The sequence below is a fragment of the Agelaius phoeniceus genome, chromosome 4 (assembly GCF_051311805.1).
Source record: "Agelaius phoeniceus isolate bAgePho1 chromosome 4, bAgePho1.hap1, whole genome shotgun sequence".
NCBI lineage: Eukaryota > Metazoa > Chordata > Aves > Passeriformes > Icteridae > Agelaius > Agelaius phoeniceus.
This window is the reverse complement of record NC_135268.1, coordinates 66,302,205-66,322,412: the sequence shown is the minus strand read 5'-3', so window position 1 is coordinate 66,322,412 and position 20,208 is coordinate 66,302,205. Positions and strand designations below refer to the sequence as shown.

General features: G+C 38.6%; 1 protein-coding gene across 9 annotated transcripts in view; it reads left to right on the top strand.

The window, feature by feature from the left end:
- NSD2 (nuclear receptor binding SET domain protein 2) overlaps nt 1-20,208 on the top strand; it is a 100,089-nt gene that overhangs the window by 65,659 nt on the left and 14,222 nt on the right. For 5 of the 9 annotated variants that reach the window (XM_077177800.1, XM_077177801.1, XM_077177804.1 and 2 more), the window contains 6 exons: nt 145-222; nt 1,655-1,773; nt 3,842-3,946; nt 5,166-5,247; nt 6,205-6,329; nt 19,086-19,217. In XM_077177800.1, the coding sequence (XP_077033915.1) occupies nt 145-222; nt 1,655-1,773; nt 3,842-3,946; nt 5,166-5,247; nt 6,205-6,329; nt 19,086-19,217 (641 nt within the window). Of the gene's footprint in view, nt 1-144; nt 223-1,654; nt 1,774-3,841; nt 3,947-5,165; nt 6,347-19,085; nt 19,218-20,208 lie in introns of those variants that run through there. The other 4 variants (XM_077177805.1, XM_077177803.1, XM_077177806.1 and 1 more) reach the window with 3 other exon arrangements.

Here is a 20,208-nt window from a genome sequence, read left to right as displayed (position 1 = left end):
TGGCAGTCAGTTTTGTTAACTCTGTGTGTGTGTGTGTGAAATAACATCATTTTGTGGAAAATTGAAAAGTTTTTAACTTAAAATTTTAAGTGTTAAATATTTGGATATCAGTTTAAAAAAAAAACACGTTCTGTATCTCTCAAGGTTCATCATTGAAGAATATTGGAGAGGCCAAACGTAAAGTGTTTCAAGACTCACCTAAAAGGAGATCAAGATCCAGAAGTAATTGAAATTTGTGTTCTGTGCAAATAGCTCATCATTATAAGTAGCTGTTGAGTGTATTTTTTTATGTAATCGCCCACGTATCATAATCTCTTTATTTTATCTCAGATGTTGTCTTCCTTGACGTTAGAACTTTAATGGATCCCAAATTAAATATCTTAACACTGTAGTGCTGAATTTTGTTCACATTCCTCAGTGTCATATTGCAAGAAATGTAATTGAAATTGTACCTGTACCAGGTGGTTCTAGTACATATATTGTGTACATTTATAGTTACCTACAGATGAAAATATGTCAGTTCACTTGTTCCCCATCTCAAATCCTCTTACCTTAAACTTGGAAGAATGTTGTGGGATTTCTTTTGCTGGCTTTTTGTAAGTAGCAGGTTCTCCTGGAGCCATTTCAGTCTGCTTTGTGGATTCAGTTGGATCATAGAATATGTCCTAGATTGTTTAGATAAGAACTTTATTTGCAAATGATCCATATTTTCAAGTTGCTATATTTTTAATATTTACAGACATTTGTTCCCACTGGAATAGAATGCTTGTAGCTGTAGGGCAATTTTCAGTTAACATATTTGTGCCCCTGGAGCTTGCAATTTTCATACTAATAATGCTCTGTAGCTTCATAAACTAGAGAGCACTGGAGAGTCTAATTATGTTGTCATTTCATCTTGATGAAACAGACCACTTCCCAAACCCTCATCTATCTTTTTGAGGTGCAGACAATAGTGGAACCTGTGGCAGGGGTATGTAGATTACTCACTGACCTTTGGTATTTAGCAGCTGCTTGAACTTTACAGTGAACAACCATCTAAATACATAAATAACTTTGTGGTCTAAAATGGCCAATGTGGTTCTGTTCATAGGATTCAGGTTCATAAAGGAAGGGATTTTATGGTCTTGTGTAAAATACAGTCAGGTTGTTAGAGTCTGGAATTGCCATACCAGAAAGAGAATTAACCTGTACAGTTGGTGATATCTTATCTTTTTCAGAGGTCCCTTAATAGATGTCACCAGTTAAAGTAGGCTTAAAGAGGAGACTTAGGAAGTAATTTTAGTAGTAAGACACTTTTACAAAGTGGCAGGAGAGTGAAAAGCTGTACAGCTCAATGACATACAGTCTGATGATATGAAATAAATGTTGGGCAGTAACATTCAGATCTTAAACTAGTACTTGAATAGGTAGACTCATCTTTGTAAAATAATTTGAGTATGAAGCAGTTGATTTAGATTTTTTTCTAGACTTAGTTTTTAGCACCAGAAACCAGACCTTAAGCATTAAGAGGTCATCAAACTGTGTTAATGTTTAACCATGTTTTAAAAATAATGACTGAAAGAAAAGTACCTTAAATAACTAGATCAGTTCAAATAATTTCAAAGTGGGTTTTAGATTATTTTTCATGTGAGTTTCCCCCATCCCCCATCCCAAGGTAATTTACATGGAAATAAAAGAAACCAAAAAAAGAGGACAAAGGAGCCTACAGAAGATTTTGAAGTTCAGGAAGCACCTAGGAAAAGACTCAGGATGGATAAACAGAATAATCGGAAGGTAATTATGTCCTTGGTTTGTTGGGGTTGATTTATAGCAGCACCAGTCACATTGCTGTAGTTAAGTTTGTCAGCATTTCCATTTTCAGGATTAAAAAAGAAATGTCCATATATCATACCAAACTGTTGTCAATATTCAGAGATCCATGTGAGCTTACCACTGGGGGGTTTTTCCCTTTGGTTCTGAGGATGGAGGTATGACAAGTTGCACTTGCTACTGAAACTGTTTCCCAAAGGAATGGGCAGAGGGAGGCATGGCCTCTCTGTGGTCTTATGCTCTCTAGTTCCTTTTCTCTCCTCCTGATTTGGAGTTAGCTTTAACAGAATGTGAAAGAAATATCTTTAGCCAATAGTTACTTTAGACAAAAGTCAGAAGAGAGGAAAGCAAGTAAAGCAAAACAGAAAAACTACTTTTCACAAACAGGAAGGCTATGGACACTTTAGAGTGGCATGCTGCCCTTCTCTTGGGCTAGGAGACTGCAGTAAATTTATATTTCTGCAGTAAAGTATATTTCTCACACAAATTTCAGGCTCCTTTTCTGGCTAGCTTGCTTGTGAGAATGAGAATTTTCCTTACATAGGTCACTGTGCATGCAGACACAGCACAAACCTTGTGGAGCCTCAGGCACAGGTTTATTTAGTGATGCATGTAGAGCAGTGAATTTCATGGGTTTGACTTGTGTGGAAAGCTTAGCTCACACGTGCTCAGGTGTTTTATTGCAGTATCATACTGTAGTGTGAGTACCACAGACCTCAGCTCAGAACTTCAGTGGTGTACAGCAATCAAATGAAACAGCCTATTAGAAGGAAGGGTAGTATATTTATTTTTTAATGAGTTGTGGAGGTCTTATTTGTAGGTGTCAGTTTGTTTGGTGGGCTGGTTATTTTGCTACTGCTGTTGATGTTGTAGCTATTAAGACAACTTTTTGTCTTAGAGTTTAATATAAAAAAAAAAAAGAATTTCAGATAGGCTTAATGAGCTGATTAACAAGGGACAGAGATAATTCTTAATGTTGTTACCTCTGGAGAAAGAAGGGCCAAAACTGGTTTTTGCACTTCTTGCTGGAATGGGTTAGTCTTTGCATATTCATGTGACTTTCTAGGAGCAGTTTTTCATATCTTTTTAAACTTGTCTAATTTATTTGAATATACTATAATACACTAGATGTGTGCATGGAATAATGAAGTTCACTTATTATAATTAATTCCTCCTATAAAGTCCTTGATTTTACTGTTCTAAAGGTACTTTTCTGTCCCACCAGCATTTGTACCCTACAATCAGCCTACATTCTCAGAAGTAGGATGAAAGGTGGCTGCAGTATAGTTCATGCATGAGAGGTTCTGGTATCTTTGGTGCTGTGACACACATGTGAATATACCAGCAGGAAAATAAATCACTAAATGAGATTAATGATTCCCATAATATTCATAGCACTAATGGCTATGAATAGCACTGACAATATAATGTGCATTTTAAAAATGTTGTTCTCTCTCTGGTCAGTTTATCAGAACTGCTTACAAGGGGTTTGATGTGTGTAAATATTAGGTGGTTTGGAAACTCTAAATGCATATAGTAGGGTTGTGCTCCACAGAAAGGTCAGATCTGGTTTACAGTTTGTTTTAGGAATTCTCTCTTAGTCTTTTTCCTGCCTTCACAATTCCAGCTGTATATGCTGCTGCTTAGTAGAACATTCAGGGAATGACAGGGAAAATATCTGTGTAATGATTCAGAAAAGCTAACACTAACCATACACCTTCTTTCTGCTATTCCCAGTTTACCTGCAGGCTTTAGGTACAATCATTTTGGATAGGAGGAGCTTTGATTTCATGACATTTTACTTGCACAGCATTGTGGGTTGTACTCTCCCTTTGTCCTTAATTCTTATTTACAAAATCAGAATGTTTTCACATAAAGTAAACAAGCCATAAGTGCCCATATGGAGGTTTTGAAAAACTAATTTGTTCATTGTTGCTTTGATATGATGTATATAAAATGCACATTAACAAAATGGGGGTTCTGTAAAGTGTGCTTTAAATTTAAGAATGAACTATCCTGTACATTTTCACAGAATCACAGAATCCTTAGGATTGGAAGGGGCCTCTGGAAATCATCCAGTCCAATTCCCCTGCCAAGACAGGGTCATCTAGAGCAGGTTACACAGGAATGTGTCCAGGTGGGTTTGGAATGTCTCCAGAGATGGAGACTCCACGACCTCTGTGGGCAACTGTTCCAATGCTCTGCCACCCCAAAGTAAAGAAATCTCCCTCATGCTGAGGTGGAACTTTGTGTGGTTTAGTTTATGGCCATTACTCCTTGCCTTGTCACTGGGCACCACAGAAAAGAGTCTGGCACCATCTCTTGACACCCTCTTTTCTTTCATTTTTGCCCAGAAGTGTAACAATAATCTTAGCAAACCCATCCTGGGAGCCTCTGCTGGCATTGGTGGTAGGGCAGCTCAGAGCTCAGTAAAAGCACAGCATGGCACATCTGTAGCCATTTGTGTTTATTTTTACAAAGGAAATCAGTTCCCTGGCCTTTGAGGTGTTCAGCTGCACATCTTTCTTTGGTAAAACTGATGGTCAGAGGAAGACTGTGAAAAAGCATGTAAAGCATTGGAAATGTGTGCAAAGCTTTCTGTTCAATAGAGTTGTGCTTATTAATCAGGTGGGCATGACAGGGTTAAGTATTCTAGGCTACAGTTTTAGTGATTTGAATGAATTTGTAACATAAGAAATGGAAAAAAAAAAATAGTGGCATGTGTAAGGAGCAATGTCTTCATTTTGACAAAGATTTGACAAAAACTTCCCCTGTTTTTGGCCTAAACTTTGAATCATGAATTCTCAATCTGGAGCAAATTTAGGTGCTGTTCATTCTCCCTTGAAAATAGTGGTTTTATTTTGGAAATGCTGAAACAATCTTAACCATAGTAATTTTTAAAATGGCACTGCTATAAGTTGTGGAGTTGGAAACAAGCCTCTCTGAGACTTAGATTTCTGCACAGGGTTTACTCTCAAATTTCTATACTAATTCTGCAATTTACCTTTAATAAGTAAAGGTCTTAATTTGACCAGTTTGTACAAAGAATAGTAAAGATAATTTACAAGTTTTGTGTTTAGCACTCCCCCTTTTGATATGCTGAATTTGGGATGGATAAGTGGGATGCTGAAGTACTGTGTTCTTTAATATTTCTCATTTGTTTATGGGTTTGTACCCTGTGCTGTAAATGAGTTTTAAAATTCACTTAAGTGGGGCTAGTTTAACTACAGTACAATTCAGATATTTGTAAAGACACTTTCTTTTTAATAACATAAATCCAGAACTAATTGCCAGTTGTATCCAACCACTCATAAATTAGGAGTTTTTTTATTTTTTCATATTTTTTTTTGTGACAGAGGGAGACAAGCAATGACAAAACAGCAAAAACAAACTCTTCTAAGGTCACAGAAACCTCCTCTTCACAAAAGAACCAGTCAGGTAATGTGGTCAGAATAAGTTTTAATGTAACTTTTTCAATTAAATACTTTTAAAATGCCAGCGGCTAAATTCCGCTGACTCAGCGAGCAGTTGCAGTTGTGCCACAGCTGGGGGGGAGCCCTGTTCCTTCACTGCCCTCCTGCAGCTGGATCCTGGACTGAAATTGTGCATTGCTGACTGAGAGCAGCAGTTCACAAGTTCCCTGTGGGATGGCACCAGATTAAAGCTGGTGCCCCAGGTCTTGGTGAGCAGGTGGACAAACCCTGCTGCTCCCCTTTGCCCCCTGCACTGGCCCAGTAAAACAAGTGCAGTGGCCATCAGTGTCATCAGGTGCTTTGGGTTTTAGTCCTTTGGCATGGTGCTTGATGGGAGGCAGTGTGGAGCATGAGAGGGAATTCTGTAGAACCTTGGATGGAAACACCAAAGTCAGACTTGTTAATGATGCTCAAGTTGAAGGTAACTGCTACCAGAGCATGTCTCTGCAGGTGTTACAGTGATTTGCCAAAGACAAGAGAGCTTCAGCAAGTCCTGCACGGTGTAGAAGTGGTGATGTGCCATAGCTAATGTGTGGTACTTGGCTCCTGTATATAAATTTTCTCTTAACAAAGTGTTAGTGGTACTCAGATTGTGATGAGCTCATGTAGGCCTTTTCATATAACTGCTACCTCTGCTTTAAAGAGGTCTTAAATCACAAGATACTTTGATTTTAATAGAAATGAGACTATAAAAATTTGGGAAAACATATAGCACATATTTGATTAATGGAGACCTTTATTTTTAAAATCAAGCCAAAATACATGGCTTCAGAAGCTTCATGTTCACTCAGTCCTATGTAGGTGCCCAGAAGACTTACCTAAATAATTCCTTCCTGTATCTGAAGGAGTATTTTAAATGGCTTCAGGGAGATAACATTTTAAAGTTCCAAACTTCACTTTGTAAACCAAAATTATTTTACAGCAACGAAAAATCTGTCTGATGCATGTAAACCTCTGAAGAAGCGAAATCGGGCTTCAGCAGCAGAATCTTCAACTCTTGCTTTTAGCAAGAGTTCATCTCCTTCAGCTTCCTTAACTGAGAATGAGGTAAAAAAAAAGTGGTGTTTGCACACAGCCATTTAATGACAGAAATTATCAGGTGTGAATCTTGTTTTAAAAACAAAAAAAAAAGCAAAACTCAAAGGCGAATTCTCTAACGTTGGTGCTCTAGACAAGTTCCAGTTTTGGCCTCTGTGAATCTGTTACCGTGTGCATTGCAAATCATTTATTGTAACACCAACGTCTGCTTTGGGGACGTCGAGATATTATTGTGGTTTTTAATGTATTTACCAACAACGTTTTAGAATTGTAACCTTCTCTTAGAGGCAAAGTAAAATGCCAGTGTGTTCTGTATTTTCTTCTACAGATTTTTATGTAAGTGTACTACATTAGTTACATTATGTAACTCAATATTGTCATGTTGCCATAGCTTTTATATCGAAGCAAATTTCCTAATCCTCTGTTTGATCTAGAACTGGACAGTCTTCTGAGCAGAGCCTCTTTTAACTCAAATTAGTTTTCAGGCTGTTTTACTGCTATTTCTCTGTGATGCAAATAGCTCCAACCCCAGTAGAGTTAAACAGGCAGTGAAGGATGTATCTTTTTGATACTTGCTAATCATAGTCTTAGCTCTGCATATTTGGAACTGTAATTCTTCTCAGTTGACATACAATAAATGACATGTATGTACCAGAAGTGTATTCATACAATCCATTAAACCATTCCCCAAGTCATCTACACTGTTACAACCAATCAGCCAAAGAGTGGCAGCATGAGGGTGAAGTATGCATGCTGTTTTTCAGGTGGGTTTGGATCTGTAGTTGGTAGGATTTAGTAAAATATCCATAGACAAACAGCTTCACCCAGTCTGTGTTACAAAAACTGTAGAGAAACTACTTGCCTGCTAACAAGGGAATAGGGCTTCCAGCTCTCCTAGAGACTTTCATCTCCCCTAACAAATGCATGAGGTGCTGTAATGAATGCAGTTAAAATATCTAGGCAATGTTCAGTAAACAGTTTACCTTTGGGTAGGGGAAAAAAGATTGCATGTTAATGGCTGTATATCTTAACTGTAACTGGAAAACCATTTTAACTATAAAAACCTCAATAAATGCTCCCTCCTGTACCCCAATAAAACAAGCAAAGGGGGTCCCACAGGAAATAATGTCCATAGCAGGAGCCAAGTCAAGTAATACTTATTTTGTTTTCTCAGTTGAGAGACTCCCATCTTTTGGCTTACCAGCTTCTGCTGGATTGGCTTTGCTGGTGGGACTTGCTGTGGAATGGTCTATTTGGGGCTCTCTATTCAACCTGACTAGTTTAAGGAAAAATATCTGGGGGGTTTTGGCTCAAAAGATGCATCTCTAAATATTGTGGACTCAGAAGAAAGATTCTTCTCTTTCTCAAGATTATGATTATAAAATGAATTATCCAGAAGTCTTTCTTAACAAAAGGCATTTTTTGTAGGATTTTGGGTTGTAAGATAATGGTTCATATGTAAGAAAGGATGTGGTTGTATCTTACATATGGCTGAGATGGAAATTCTAAAACTTAGCACTAATTTACTCAGCTACTCCTAAACAGTAAAAGATCTGAGAAAAATTACCTTCATACACTGCTCACAGAACATAGGTACACAAATTAGAAAGTGAATTAATTGTTTTTAAAGGGTTAAAATATCAAAAAAAAAAGTCCCAAACAGCATAACTGAAAACACACCTTGTTAAATAATTTTGGGGGACTGGGTGCAGGGGGAAGTAGATTAATGGACTAAATCCTTGGACTGGTTAAAGCTACACTGACCTGAACTTGGACCAACTAAGGATTGGGCCCAGTTTGTTTCCTATATTAGATATATTTTTTGCTGTTAAATAAAACAAAAATGTCAGGCATGTGTTTCAGAAATTAATATTGACCTGCTCTACAAAACAAGGAAAGACAGAAATTCTGGATTGTATGGGTGGCTCTTAAAAACTTTTCCCCCTTTTGTATTTTTATTTAGCACTTGTCTAAACAGCTAAATATGTGTGTGTCCTGAGAGCATTCATGTGGAGAGAAACTTTCCCAGTAGTAAAGGAAAGTTTTTTAAAAATAAACACAGTCAGGTAATGGTGAAAGCCTTGCACAGCTAATTGAGTAGGATGTAATTCTTCTCAACTTCAAATAGATTTAATGATTAACTTTCACATTTCTGTGTTCACTATAAAACTTCTAAGTGTTCGTTGAGATGTTCTCTTAACAAGTATAGGAAAAATTCTGTGTATTCTACAAGCACATACATCTCCACAAGGTGTATATAGGAGGATTCTGGTCTTTTTTTTCCCTTCTCCTTTCTTTTTCTCCCATACTCTTTGTGAACAGCTTGTTCCAGAATGGAACCTGGATGTGACTGTTATTTGTCAAGAACTGTTGTTAGCTACACACCCCTTAAATGTTTGTCCTTTTCAACCAGGTTCTAGGAAAGATGTGCTCAGTTCTTTCTTGTTTGAAAGATGCATCTTATTTGACATTTTAAAAATATTTTAAATGCCTTTTGTTGTTATTAGGGGATATTTTTTAAATGGGGTTTATTTGAAATACTATAAAATCAGGCAAGGCCAAATTTTCAGTTGATAAATTACTTTGGGAGGGAGATAAGAGTGGGAGTGTGGACTTGTTCAAACAGATTTATAGATGTGACTTATTAGAGATTAAAGGTTCACTCCCTTCAAAAAATTGGGCTTTGAAGTTGTTGTAAGAGGGGTGGACAGAAGCAGTGAAGTGTTTATACAGGAATAAATGAATTTCATACATGCATTTAATTTTGAAACAAAATAATTTTACTTCTAGGCACTTGACTCAAGTCACTTATGTGAAATATGATTTTGTTGAAATATTATTCTTAATGAGCAACTGGTAGGGCCAGATGTGAAAAAGATACTCAACACTGGAGTCTGCAAAAGCTTGGAGTAGTTTTTTACTGCCTATGTAAGACTTGGTGTAAGCATCCAAAAGCACATATTTGTGAGAAGAGATGCAGATGGTGTATTTTAATTTCTTTTTTTACCTTGGCCCTCCACCCCCCAATAATGTAGTAGGTGCCAGTAAGAGTGTAATCAGTATTTTTTTAATAAATAAAAAAGACTTTACATTACCATTACTGCTGGATTATTGGCACACTTGGTGTGTTTGCATGAAACATATCTGCTTTAGCTTTTCAATCAATTTTTGTGATTATTGTCTGGCTTCATTAAACTGGATGAATTTGTTAACGGCAGATAAGTGTCAAAGTATGGTGCAGACCATAGGTACTACTTACAAACTTTGTCAAAGAAACTGTAATCTTTTCCTAAGAGAGGACAAAATAAAGCACATGTGATACTCTCTGAGTTAGCCAGCCTGTCCTTCATCACACCCTCAAGTCTGAGCTGGCCAGCAGATGGCAGCTTAAAGAAGCCTGGGAAAGATTTGAAGAGGTGCTTTTATTTTCATTTCATCAAATCTTCCTTAGAGGAATTCTTTCTTCCTTCTGTGACAACCAGTGTCAAAAAAAAGCTCAGTTCCTGGTTATAGCTACAAATTCTTGTGTTTCCAAGGCCTAACAATGCAAATTGTAATAATGCAAGCCTTAATGCTCTTTTTCTTCATATTAAACAGTGGATTTTTTTCCCATTATTGATTTGAGACAGATTTCATTTATCTGCATTTTTAATGGGCATTAGCATGTAAACACAAAGGAGAAAACATGCACAGCTCTTAAAAGGTAAGGTGTTTGCTTGAGGAGGCAGTCATGAGACATGCACAGCTTGCAACTCAAAAAGTACATCAGCTCCATTTATCATCCCTGGAGTCTAGTTGTCCTAGAATATGCAACTAAAAACTTACTGAAGGTGAAAATAACTGACTTTTTGATCCTAAGAACAGGAAGGAAGAAGGGAATTCATGTTATTTTAAAGAAACTACTGATCTAAAGAAAAAGCAATTGCTGTTGACCTTGCAGGTTGTTAAACAAAATCACTGTGCTTCTAGCATTTCATTCAAGCTTCCTGCAAATATAATTCTCTCTTCTAAACATTGCTTAAGGATAACTTAATGTACAGTGCCACCTTACATCCTGTGATTTAGCAGACAGTTGTTTCCTGTGTTTGTTTCTGTATGCCTATGATTTTTTTTCCCCCCAGTAAGCAGTCAGGGGTACATTTTTATGGAACACTGCAAGTAGTTGGACTTGTTCCTTGCTAAATCTCTGCTAAAGGCTCTAACATTTTACATGACCTGCGTCACCCACCAGACCATACAGTTTTGTTACACTGGTTCTATTTTCACGTGGAAAAAATTTCAAAGCTTCACTTTTGTTCTTTGACAGCACATTCTGTGTAGAAAATTCAGTTTCTTGTGTACTTATTCTCCTCTTGTGTGTTACTTAGGCTTCAGAGTGCAGAGAATCTGTTAACTGAATGTTTACATGATGTAGGTTTTTATTCTGCATCCCCTACCAAAGTATCATGAGTATCTGTAGGCAATTTTATACTGTTTTAAAATGTTCTCATAGTTTTAATTAACTTTCCAGGCAAATTCAGAAATGCATAATATCCTTATCTGAAACGTCTAACTCCTGCTAATAATAAAAATGAAACTTGTCCCAGGCTGTCTTTTTTTTGCTATTCTAGTACTGTGTACACTGTGGCACCGCATACTTAAAGAATTTATCTAGTCTAGCAGTATGGGCCAAAATATCACTCTTCATTCAGTTCAGGAATTCTTATATGAAATAAAGGAAATGTTAACTGTAACTCAATTGGCTCTGTCAGTTTTTCTGTCTCTGTGTGGGTGCACGATAGATTGTCTTTTGAATACAGCCTGACCTGTTTGCATGTTGCTTATTGACTTACTCTTACATAAGTTGTTCTTAGAGTAAAAAAAAAAACCCAAACAAACCCAACCTTCTAGCTGCTCAGCTTTTGTTAATAAGAAAAAAATATGCAGTTGGGTTTTATCTGTTGGAAAGATGGAAGAGTTTATTTATCAGAACATGCATCCTCCAAGCTTTATAGAGAGCTCTTAGCCAGCCCAGCCCACTTCCTCCTGGGGGACTGTGGTGTAGAAATCACTGACTCTAAAGTCTTGTCAGGAAGTCTGAGATTGTAGCTGAGTCCTGAGTGTGAAGGAAAGTGAAACTTAGTGGGCAACAGCATTCAGAGCTCATGAAGATGTGCCTCTTTAATTGCCTGTGAAAAGATGCTGTGTATCTTTTGTATATGATATGTTAATATCATATGATCATAATATATATAATGGCAGATGACCTGAGAGAGGATGTTGTTTAAGACATCCCTGTAAAAGGTGCAGGTCACTCTTTGTGGGTGGTTCTTTTATGGATCCTGTTGCTCCTGCCCTGGAGGAGACTTGCCTGCCAAGCAAGCAGGAGGAAATCATTTCCTGCCATGCTTTGCTTTCATTTTATATACCCCTAGCACTAAGTGTACATAGTGGGGTGTGTTTCCTTTGATGTCCTACAGCCTGGATTATAAATCAAGTGATGCTCAAGTAAACCAGTGGGAAGTGGGAGGGGTTGCCTTCTTTGGATCTCAGCAGATTTGTCCTTTAGTTGTTTCTGTTACTGCTTGAACAGAACATGACAGAAGAACATCATTGTCTTGAATGACTAAGACCAAAGCTTGTACTCTTAAGGCTTGAGAACGCTGTTACACAAACATATGTGAGTAATACAAGCAGGGCTTTTATTAGACAGAGTGAATTGATCAAGTGGTTTTTTTTGAAGAAGACTTTTTTTTTGACAAAAATTGTGCTTTGGTAGCTGGAAAAGTCTAAAAAGGTGTGTGACTGGTGGAGTAGCAATTGTTGGAGCCTGTTCCAGTGTAGGCACCATAGATGCTCAAATGTTAACAACTTCTTCAATCTAAATTTCCAAATTTGTTTTGATCCTTCAAGCATGGCAGGAAAACCTTGTCTGGATTGGATCTAGGAGAGGGGAAGTCCCAGGGGAGCTGATGAGCACAGAAGTGTTGATGTTCAGTCTGCAATTGCCAACACACAGTGAATAGTATTTGGGACTTGATTCTGCTCCATGAGACAGAAGTTTTTGCCTTAGCAAATATTGATGCTGCCTGTCTTCAGGACAGCCTTTAGCCAGTACTTCAATGGAAGGGAAAAAGACACACCATGACCCCCTCCCCACCTCCTAGGGTAACACTGAGCCAGCTTAGATCCTTTCTTAGATCAGCTGTTGAAAATGAAGACTTAATCCTAAATCTAAAACAAAAGGCACATTAATATAAGCCAGGTCACCAGCTGATCAAGCAGAATATTTGCAATTTTTTGTTCTTACTGTCATAACTTCCTAAATTCCCAGGCTGTGGATTGCATGAGTACAGACACTTTATTTTCAGATCTAAAATTTCTGAACCTTTTTTTCTTTGAAATTACAGAGCAGTGATTTTGCTGGCTCTGGTATTTACTCTGATTTTGGAGCTGTCTGAAAGGAACGAGACGATTTTAAGTGGAGGGGAAAAAAAAAAATCAAGTGGGTGGAGCAAATGTCTACATCAGTATTTGACTTCATCTGCTTCTTTGAACCACAGCATGATTTGAATTTTTAAATTCCAGTCTATCCTTTCAGAGCTTAAATCATGTATCAATATGATTGGATGCCAGCTGAGAATATGTCACTACCTTTTTTTTTTTTTTTTAATAAGTGACATTTCAGCCACCCAGATGTGAAAGGAACAATACCATTTGCAAAGTTCACCCACGTGGTTCTAGAAATATGCAAGCTGAGTGTACATACCAGCTAGCATTTAACTCTTCCCTGTAAAAAGCCAGAGGGGATGAAGAATTGCCTTGCATTTCTGCCAAGGTGTGTGGCTGAGCCTGGAATCAGGTACCTGGTTGTAAAAAATGCTTTAAAAATTGTCGTAGACCTGGATTCAGTATTTAGATGTACTGTGAGAAATGCTTCCCTGTGTTAGTGCTTGTCCATTCACCTTTAATTGGTGGTGCAGTGAGCTGTGCAGTTCACTCGGGCTCAGTCTTGCAGCTGCAGGACTCGTGTTACAGCTGGAGGAGGAAAACACTGAGGAGTGGTTTTGTACACAAAATCTGTGTATAGAGTCTTCTGTCAAACTGACTTCCTGCCTGCCTCCCTTTTAATCATTTTAGAGTGCTTCAGACAAAAGACAAAATTAAGAATATAAACATATAAACTCAGAAAATGCACATAGCTGACTCAGTTTAATTCCTCTCAATGTTCTAGTGTGTTTTCTTATTGTAACTATTGTGTAGAGTTGCACACATTTCCTCCTCTAAGCCTGCTTGGCAACCTCTGTGAAAACCAAACACTTATTTACTCAATATAATCGTGCCAAGGAAACTCCATTATTCTACCCACAGACCTTGCATCTGTATGCACATGTAGGTCCCTTTTGCACATAACAGGCAAAAGTAGTCCAGGAGGCAGGAAGAAAAAGTAAATATCACCCTTATACTGAGCAATTAAACAGTTACCCAGTGTTCAGCAATGCTTGCTGATGTAATCTGGCTTTGTACATCAAATATTGCAGTGTGCAAAGCGTGTTCATTCAGTTATGAATTCATGCTGAAGATGGCTTTTACAAGCATTGTTACATAGTCTTTCTAAAAATAGGTTGATGTTTGTCTGAAAGAATCCCTTAGGCACTTCTTTTGGTTATTGTGAACAGGGAATTTTAGCATATAGTTCAAAAGAAAATTAAAAATACTTTGGGGGATTTGAAGTCTTTATATGCTGATCCCTGTTCTGTTGTGGGCCTGAGTAACTGTTCCAAAAATACAGCAGTAGTATAAAATGTATGCTCAAAATATCTTGAGATGAGTAAACCCAATTGTTTAATGACCCATTGCTACAATTTCTTTCTTTTGAGGGGTAAAAATACAATGCTAAACACAAGGAATTTACAGAGATGCCAAAACTTTGTCCTAGTTTGACTCAGTAGTTAATTTTTTTTTCAATAATAAAGCTATGGAGAACTTGGAAAAATGCAGTAATGTGTCCCTACATGTTCCCTTTTGAGTTTTATGTGTGTAAGTAGTGAATAATGACTGAGACACATGGGAAAGGAAGGATTGCCTTGGGAGCCTAATGGGAAATAGGTCATTTCTGTGAGTAGTAATGGTATTTGGAACCTAACTAACCCCTGAAGTCAGTTCTGGCCTGCCCCACATGAAGAGCATGAACTGGTTTTTAGGCTGTTTTCCTCCCTTTTTCTCACTTGTGTATGCAGGTGCAGAGTTTCCAGTAGAAGGAGCTGCATTTGATTTCTGAAATACCACTCGTGCTCAGTGTTCAGGCAGTGAAGTGTGAAAACCTCTGCAGGCAAATCCTCACGAAATAATGTTGGTGTTCAGTGGTTGAAGGGAGTGGGAAGGAAAGCCTGACTGATGTGCAGTGTGTGAGGGCTGACAGTGCCTGCACTGATCCTCCCTTCAGCAGAGAAGGGTGGTCCTTGGCACAGCAGCAGAAACTGCTGAAGAGGAGATGGTGGCAGAGGTCAGGCACAATTTCAGTGCAGAAACTTGGCACTTGCTGAAAGTCTGTAGTGAATAGCCTTGGCTTTTTTCCCCCCTAAATTTATGCTCTTTAAAAGAGTCCTTTGCCTTTATGAGAAATAAGAAATTACTCCAAATGTAAAGCAGAATAAAATAGCTACAAATTGCCAATTAACATGTTTTGCCATTAATCTAAAGGTTGATTACTTTGAACCCCAGCCTGAATTTCAGAAGAGTTAGTTATGTACCATTTTCTTTGCTAGGAGGATTATATTACAAAAATAAGGACAAGACAAGCTTTGGTGTGATTACAAGGGAAAGATGTATATTTGTAACTTAACAAGTAAGTAAGAAGCCCCCTAAACCTGTCCAGATTTGTATTGAAGGCTGTGTTTTGGGCTCTGGTATGTGAACTGTTAAAATCTTCCCCAGAAATGTTTTGTTTCATTGCAGAGGTGGCTGTGTCACGTCAGCATGAGCTGATTTCTAGCAATCTTCTTGTAAATCATCTTTGCTTAGTAACTGTTTCAATCTACACATATTTTAATTGCAAAACTCAGTGTCCCCCAGATGAATCAGAACCTGTTAGGGCTGCTGCAGCTTTCTGGGGATACAAGTGTAGTTTTCTCAACCACCTCATGCTGTTCCTGTCTTAGGTTCTAAGTCATTTCTGAGAAACACTGGATGAAGGCTTGGCTCAGCCTCTTCTCCACAGGCCTCAAGGAACAGATGCTCTTTTACTTCCCTGACATTTCCATTGGCTATTCTGGGATAACTGCAGGAGCTGAGGTGTTGGATTCCAATTCTCTTCATAGAGGGAGCTTTCCTCCAAGATGTCTGGTAGACAGTGTGTCATCTTCTGCAAGATACAAATAAGGGTCCAATTAAATTATCTTAAAGAAATGCATTCCTTTCTTAGGACAGGAAATCTGCTACCCTTCCCCTTCATTAGGGCCCTGAGCTGTGAAATCTGCTGGTGAGCTGTGTGTGAGCTGTGTGTGGATTATGGCTCTTGGAGAGGATGGGTAAAGCTCTGCTCATGGTGGCAAGGATGAAGAAATGCATCCTGCAGCCTGCACCAGGCTAGGGGTGTATCACTGAGCTGTGCATGGGTTATGGCTCTTGGAGAGGATGTTAAAGCTCTGCTCATGGTGGCAAGGGTGAACAGTCACTAGGTAAAGATGATTTACAGGGGTGTATTCACTGAGCTGCTGGTGCATGGAGTGACTCACAGGAGTTGAGACAGCCATGAGCAGGTATCTGGTCTTGTCTGTGTAATACAAAACTGGTGCTTAATAGAGCATTTGATTTGTAAAGTGTGTGAGACTCCTGACAGCTGTAAAGGAGAGATTTTGAAAGATACTCTCAGCCTGGCTGCCATTCAGTTGATGAACTGAGGGTATTTTGTTCATGCTCCATGTGTTGGTATTTGTGCTTGAAACCTGGCAATAAACTGTAGGTGGATGTAAATTGCCAAGTTTTCTCTTGAAATGAGCTGATAGAATTTGGCTTTTGTGGTTGCATTTGTGATGTTGGGTTTGATTCTTGCCAGCAGTGCTCCTTTTCTTGGCTCAGTAACCATTTAATTTAAATAAAGGGCTGATGCATTCATTCTGAGGCGGCAAAATCTCTGTTCTGTAGGAAAATTGATGTCAGCCTGAGGTTCACAAATGGCTGGGATTTTGTCACCCATATCTAGGGGGATTCTGAAAAAACTGCCTTCTGCCAATAGGGCTCCCTTTCCATATAGAGGTCTGCATCCTTTGGTTGAACAGAGTGTATAAACCAAGGAAAATCTTCAGAAACATTGCTTTGACTCCTTCTCTTAACTGAATAAATTTATCACTGGGTTTGTTGTGTTTCTCTGCTCTGTTTTTCAAAGCAGTGAGCTGGGGAAAGAGGAGCACCTTCCTCAAGGGCCAGGCTCTGTGGCTGTTGCTGCTGGGAAGACTATGTTAACTCAAGGGGTGCTGCACAAAAGGGTTTTCTCTGGGTTTAGGTAATTTCTAGGGAAAAGGTGGGAAGCCCAGTGTCAGATTGCAGCAAGACTGCTTGTTTTGCTTTGCTTTGTTCTGTTTTGTTTTTAAGTGGAAAAGAAATGCAGATCTAAGACCTTCCAGCTTATTTTTCCTTTTTTCTTTTCTAACCATGACTAATTCTGGCTAGTTCAAACAAGAACATAATGAGCTACTAAAAATGTTAGAGCAGTGTGCCACTAATTAATGTTTCTGTGGGAATAGTTTAACCAGAAATGAGCATGTGTGTAAGTTTACTTAAACCATAAGGGAAATTTGGTTTGTGGTTTTGCTGTGCTCCCACGCTGCCTTCCTTTATCTGCCCCTTCCCAGCAAGAATTTTGCAGGTCACTATTTCACAGCTCCTTCCAGGAGACAGAGATTTCCAGGTGCCTGAACAAAGTAATGATTTTACCTGCAGTTTCATTTAACCACTTATGAAATGGTTGGGCAGAATCCCCAAATCACTCCAGTTGTAGAAATTCTCCTAGGTGAAGTGGAAGTATGAATTTGCACAGAGGAAATGAATTTATACCCTTTCAAGTAATGTGGGGGAAAAAAACCCACCAACCAACCAACCAACAACTGTCAGTCTGATCCAATTTATAAAATATTTTTAGACATGATCAAGGAAAGCAAATGTTAAATGGAGGAATGCAAGTTAGCTGGCAGGAGCAGTGAGAATTAATCACTCAAAACCAGTGTTTCTAAAGGGATTTTATAAAAGCTAAATCTAGGCCTGGTTTGGTCTTACATTTTTCTTTCTGATTTCAAAGTAATCATCTCTGATAAATTTGCACAGTACATGGATTGGTTGACAAGGAGGTTGCATGTAAACCTTTTGTAGATAAATATGAGATTTTGTGTCTGAAAACAGAGAGTAAATTCTTCATATAAAGTGGGGTGTCTGTGTCCTGACAAATGGCTATTGGCAAAAATGATCTCTTAAACAGCACAGCAATTTAGAGTGACTTTCAGGGCTGTATTGAAGAGACCTGGGGAGATTCTTGCACAGCAGAACAGAAGTGCAGAGTGGTATCATGTTGGCTTGCTTTGGACATGGTACTTACAAGACTTGTAATGGGTTATTGCCTCCAGTTCTCGTGCTTGATTTTTCAACAACTTTTTTAAAGCACAGAAAAAGTTTAGAGAAACCCCACTAAAATGCTCTAGATGCTGGAAAAAGTCCCCTAGGGAGAAGATTAGAGGGTGGAACAAAAAGGATTGAAACAGGCTTAATTGCAGCATGCTTCCACAGGAGGAAAATGTCTGCTTCCAAGGGACTTTTAATGTAGCTGAAATGCCTGGAGAAGGCATCATGAGCTCTGAGCTGCAGTTAGCCCAGAAGGGACAGGAGGCAGTGCTTTTGATGGTATGTGTGAATAACCATTAGAATGAGCTGAAAGAGAAATTAAAGCTTCCTTTTGCAGTTCCAAATTGTGATCCTCTCCTGGAGAATGTACTTAGTGAGGCACAAATCACTGAGGATCATCTGGGGGCAACAGCATGAAATTCTGCATCTTCTGGTGTAATGTGAGATGAGACAAATGACTTGGTTGTCTGTTAACCTCCTTAAATTCTATTGAACTGAAAATTACCATGTATTCTATTTTAAATATGCTACTTGGGATGGGTTTTTTAAAGTGAATTCCAACTATTTTTAAAAACACCCCATATTTATTACGTCTAGATCTGTTACATGAGATTATCCATAACAGTGGTATCTTCTGTAGTATTTTGAGTTTATTGGTGACTGTAATGTTCCTTAAACATATTGAGAGATGCTTGTTCTTTTCTTCCTCTCTTCTATATGCTGTTCACCCTTCCTTGGAGAATATTTGGGTCAGAGACTTTGCAGCTTGGAGATTACCAAGTTTCTTTTTAAAAATTGACTGTTTCTCTCTCATAAATCACATGCTCACTTTATTCAAGGGATTTGAAGATATCCCTGTGTTATGGCTAGGCACTTCTTGCTAACTGTATTCTAGAACTGAGTATAAATAAAATGCCATATTGCAAAGTTTTGGTGTTCTGTTTTGGCTGCTGGTGAGGGGAATTGTTGTGTAATCCTTTTGATGAGACTTCCACAAATGCATATTCTGGTTTTAATCAAGGTGGTTTTTTTGAAGGTGGGGGAAACAAAACCAGAAGAGCGTGGCTAAACCTGCTAGTCTGGGTTGCAGTGTATGTGCTTCCATCAGTTCTGATGCTGTGCTAAGCTGCCCATGTGTGCCTGCTTTCTCTAACTCCTGTGTTTAATCTTCAGATCTCTGATGGCCAAGGAGATGAGCGCTCAGAGTCCCCCTATGAGAGTGCTGATGAGACTCAGACTGAAGTGTCTATATCATCCAAAAAATCTGAGCGAGGAGTGGGAACAAAAAAAGAATATGTGTGTCAGGTGAGAGACCTTAGCTGGGCTGTATTTCCTGAGCTTTCCTAGAAAAGGTCTTTTTAAATACAAAAATGACAATATTAGGCCTGAAACAGGTTTATCATGTGTGTCTGAGATGTCTGTTAGTGATGAGGTTGCCATGGCAGTAAATGGGATTCTTAATACCTAATTATTTTTTCTTGACCTCCAGTAAATGACTTGGCCTTTCTGCTTGAGTTTCCAGGTCTGTAAGATAAGCATAATTTGTAGCTCAGAAGAAGCACATGAGTGTTGCCAGGTGACTGGTCAGATGATGCAGAAGAGCTGCTGGTTTCTCTGTTAGCACAGAGGAGGAAGCCCAGCCCAGTGGGGTTTGTGCCCTGCCTGCAGCAGAGATGGCAGCACTGCCCTGCTCTGCTGTGCTGTGCTGTGCTGTGCAGGCAGGAAGCCACTGAAAGCAGAAGCCTTTCCTCACACTGCTCTAGAAGGGCTCTTAGGCTATCATCCAGATCAAATTTATTTCTGTGAGGCTGTGCAAGCAGCTACATTTACGCTTTTTGTACATAGTGGGAATAAGGTTGTATCTGTCTGTAAATGTTGGGTGATCCTTAAATTCTGCCAGCACTGTTGTTGGGTTCATTTTTAGTTATGCATGTGTCACTGCTAACCACTCAGACATAGAGGTATCATTGTGCCAACTGGACTGATGCCCTTTTACCAAGGAAAAGGAAAGGAAAGATGCTTTTTAACCCTACTCAGATGCATCAGTGTGCTCAGGGAATATTTCTTACAGCTTTTTTTTTTCTATTCCTTTTTTTTCTGTCAGGTTGTATTTACTCCTGAACCATGGTCTGAGAGGGATGTTTCTGGTGGTTTAATGATTCTGTTACCTGTTTCAACTTGAAGCCAGGGCATGTGACAATGCTTGTAAAATTACCTTTCACTTGTTAAATTTGATTTCAACAATGGGGAAAGATATTTTGAGGAGCAGTATATGAAAAGGAATAAAGAAAAGAGT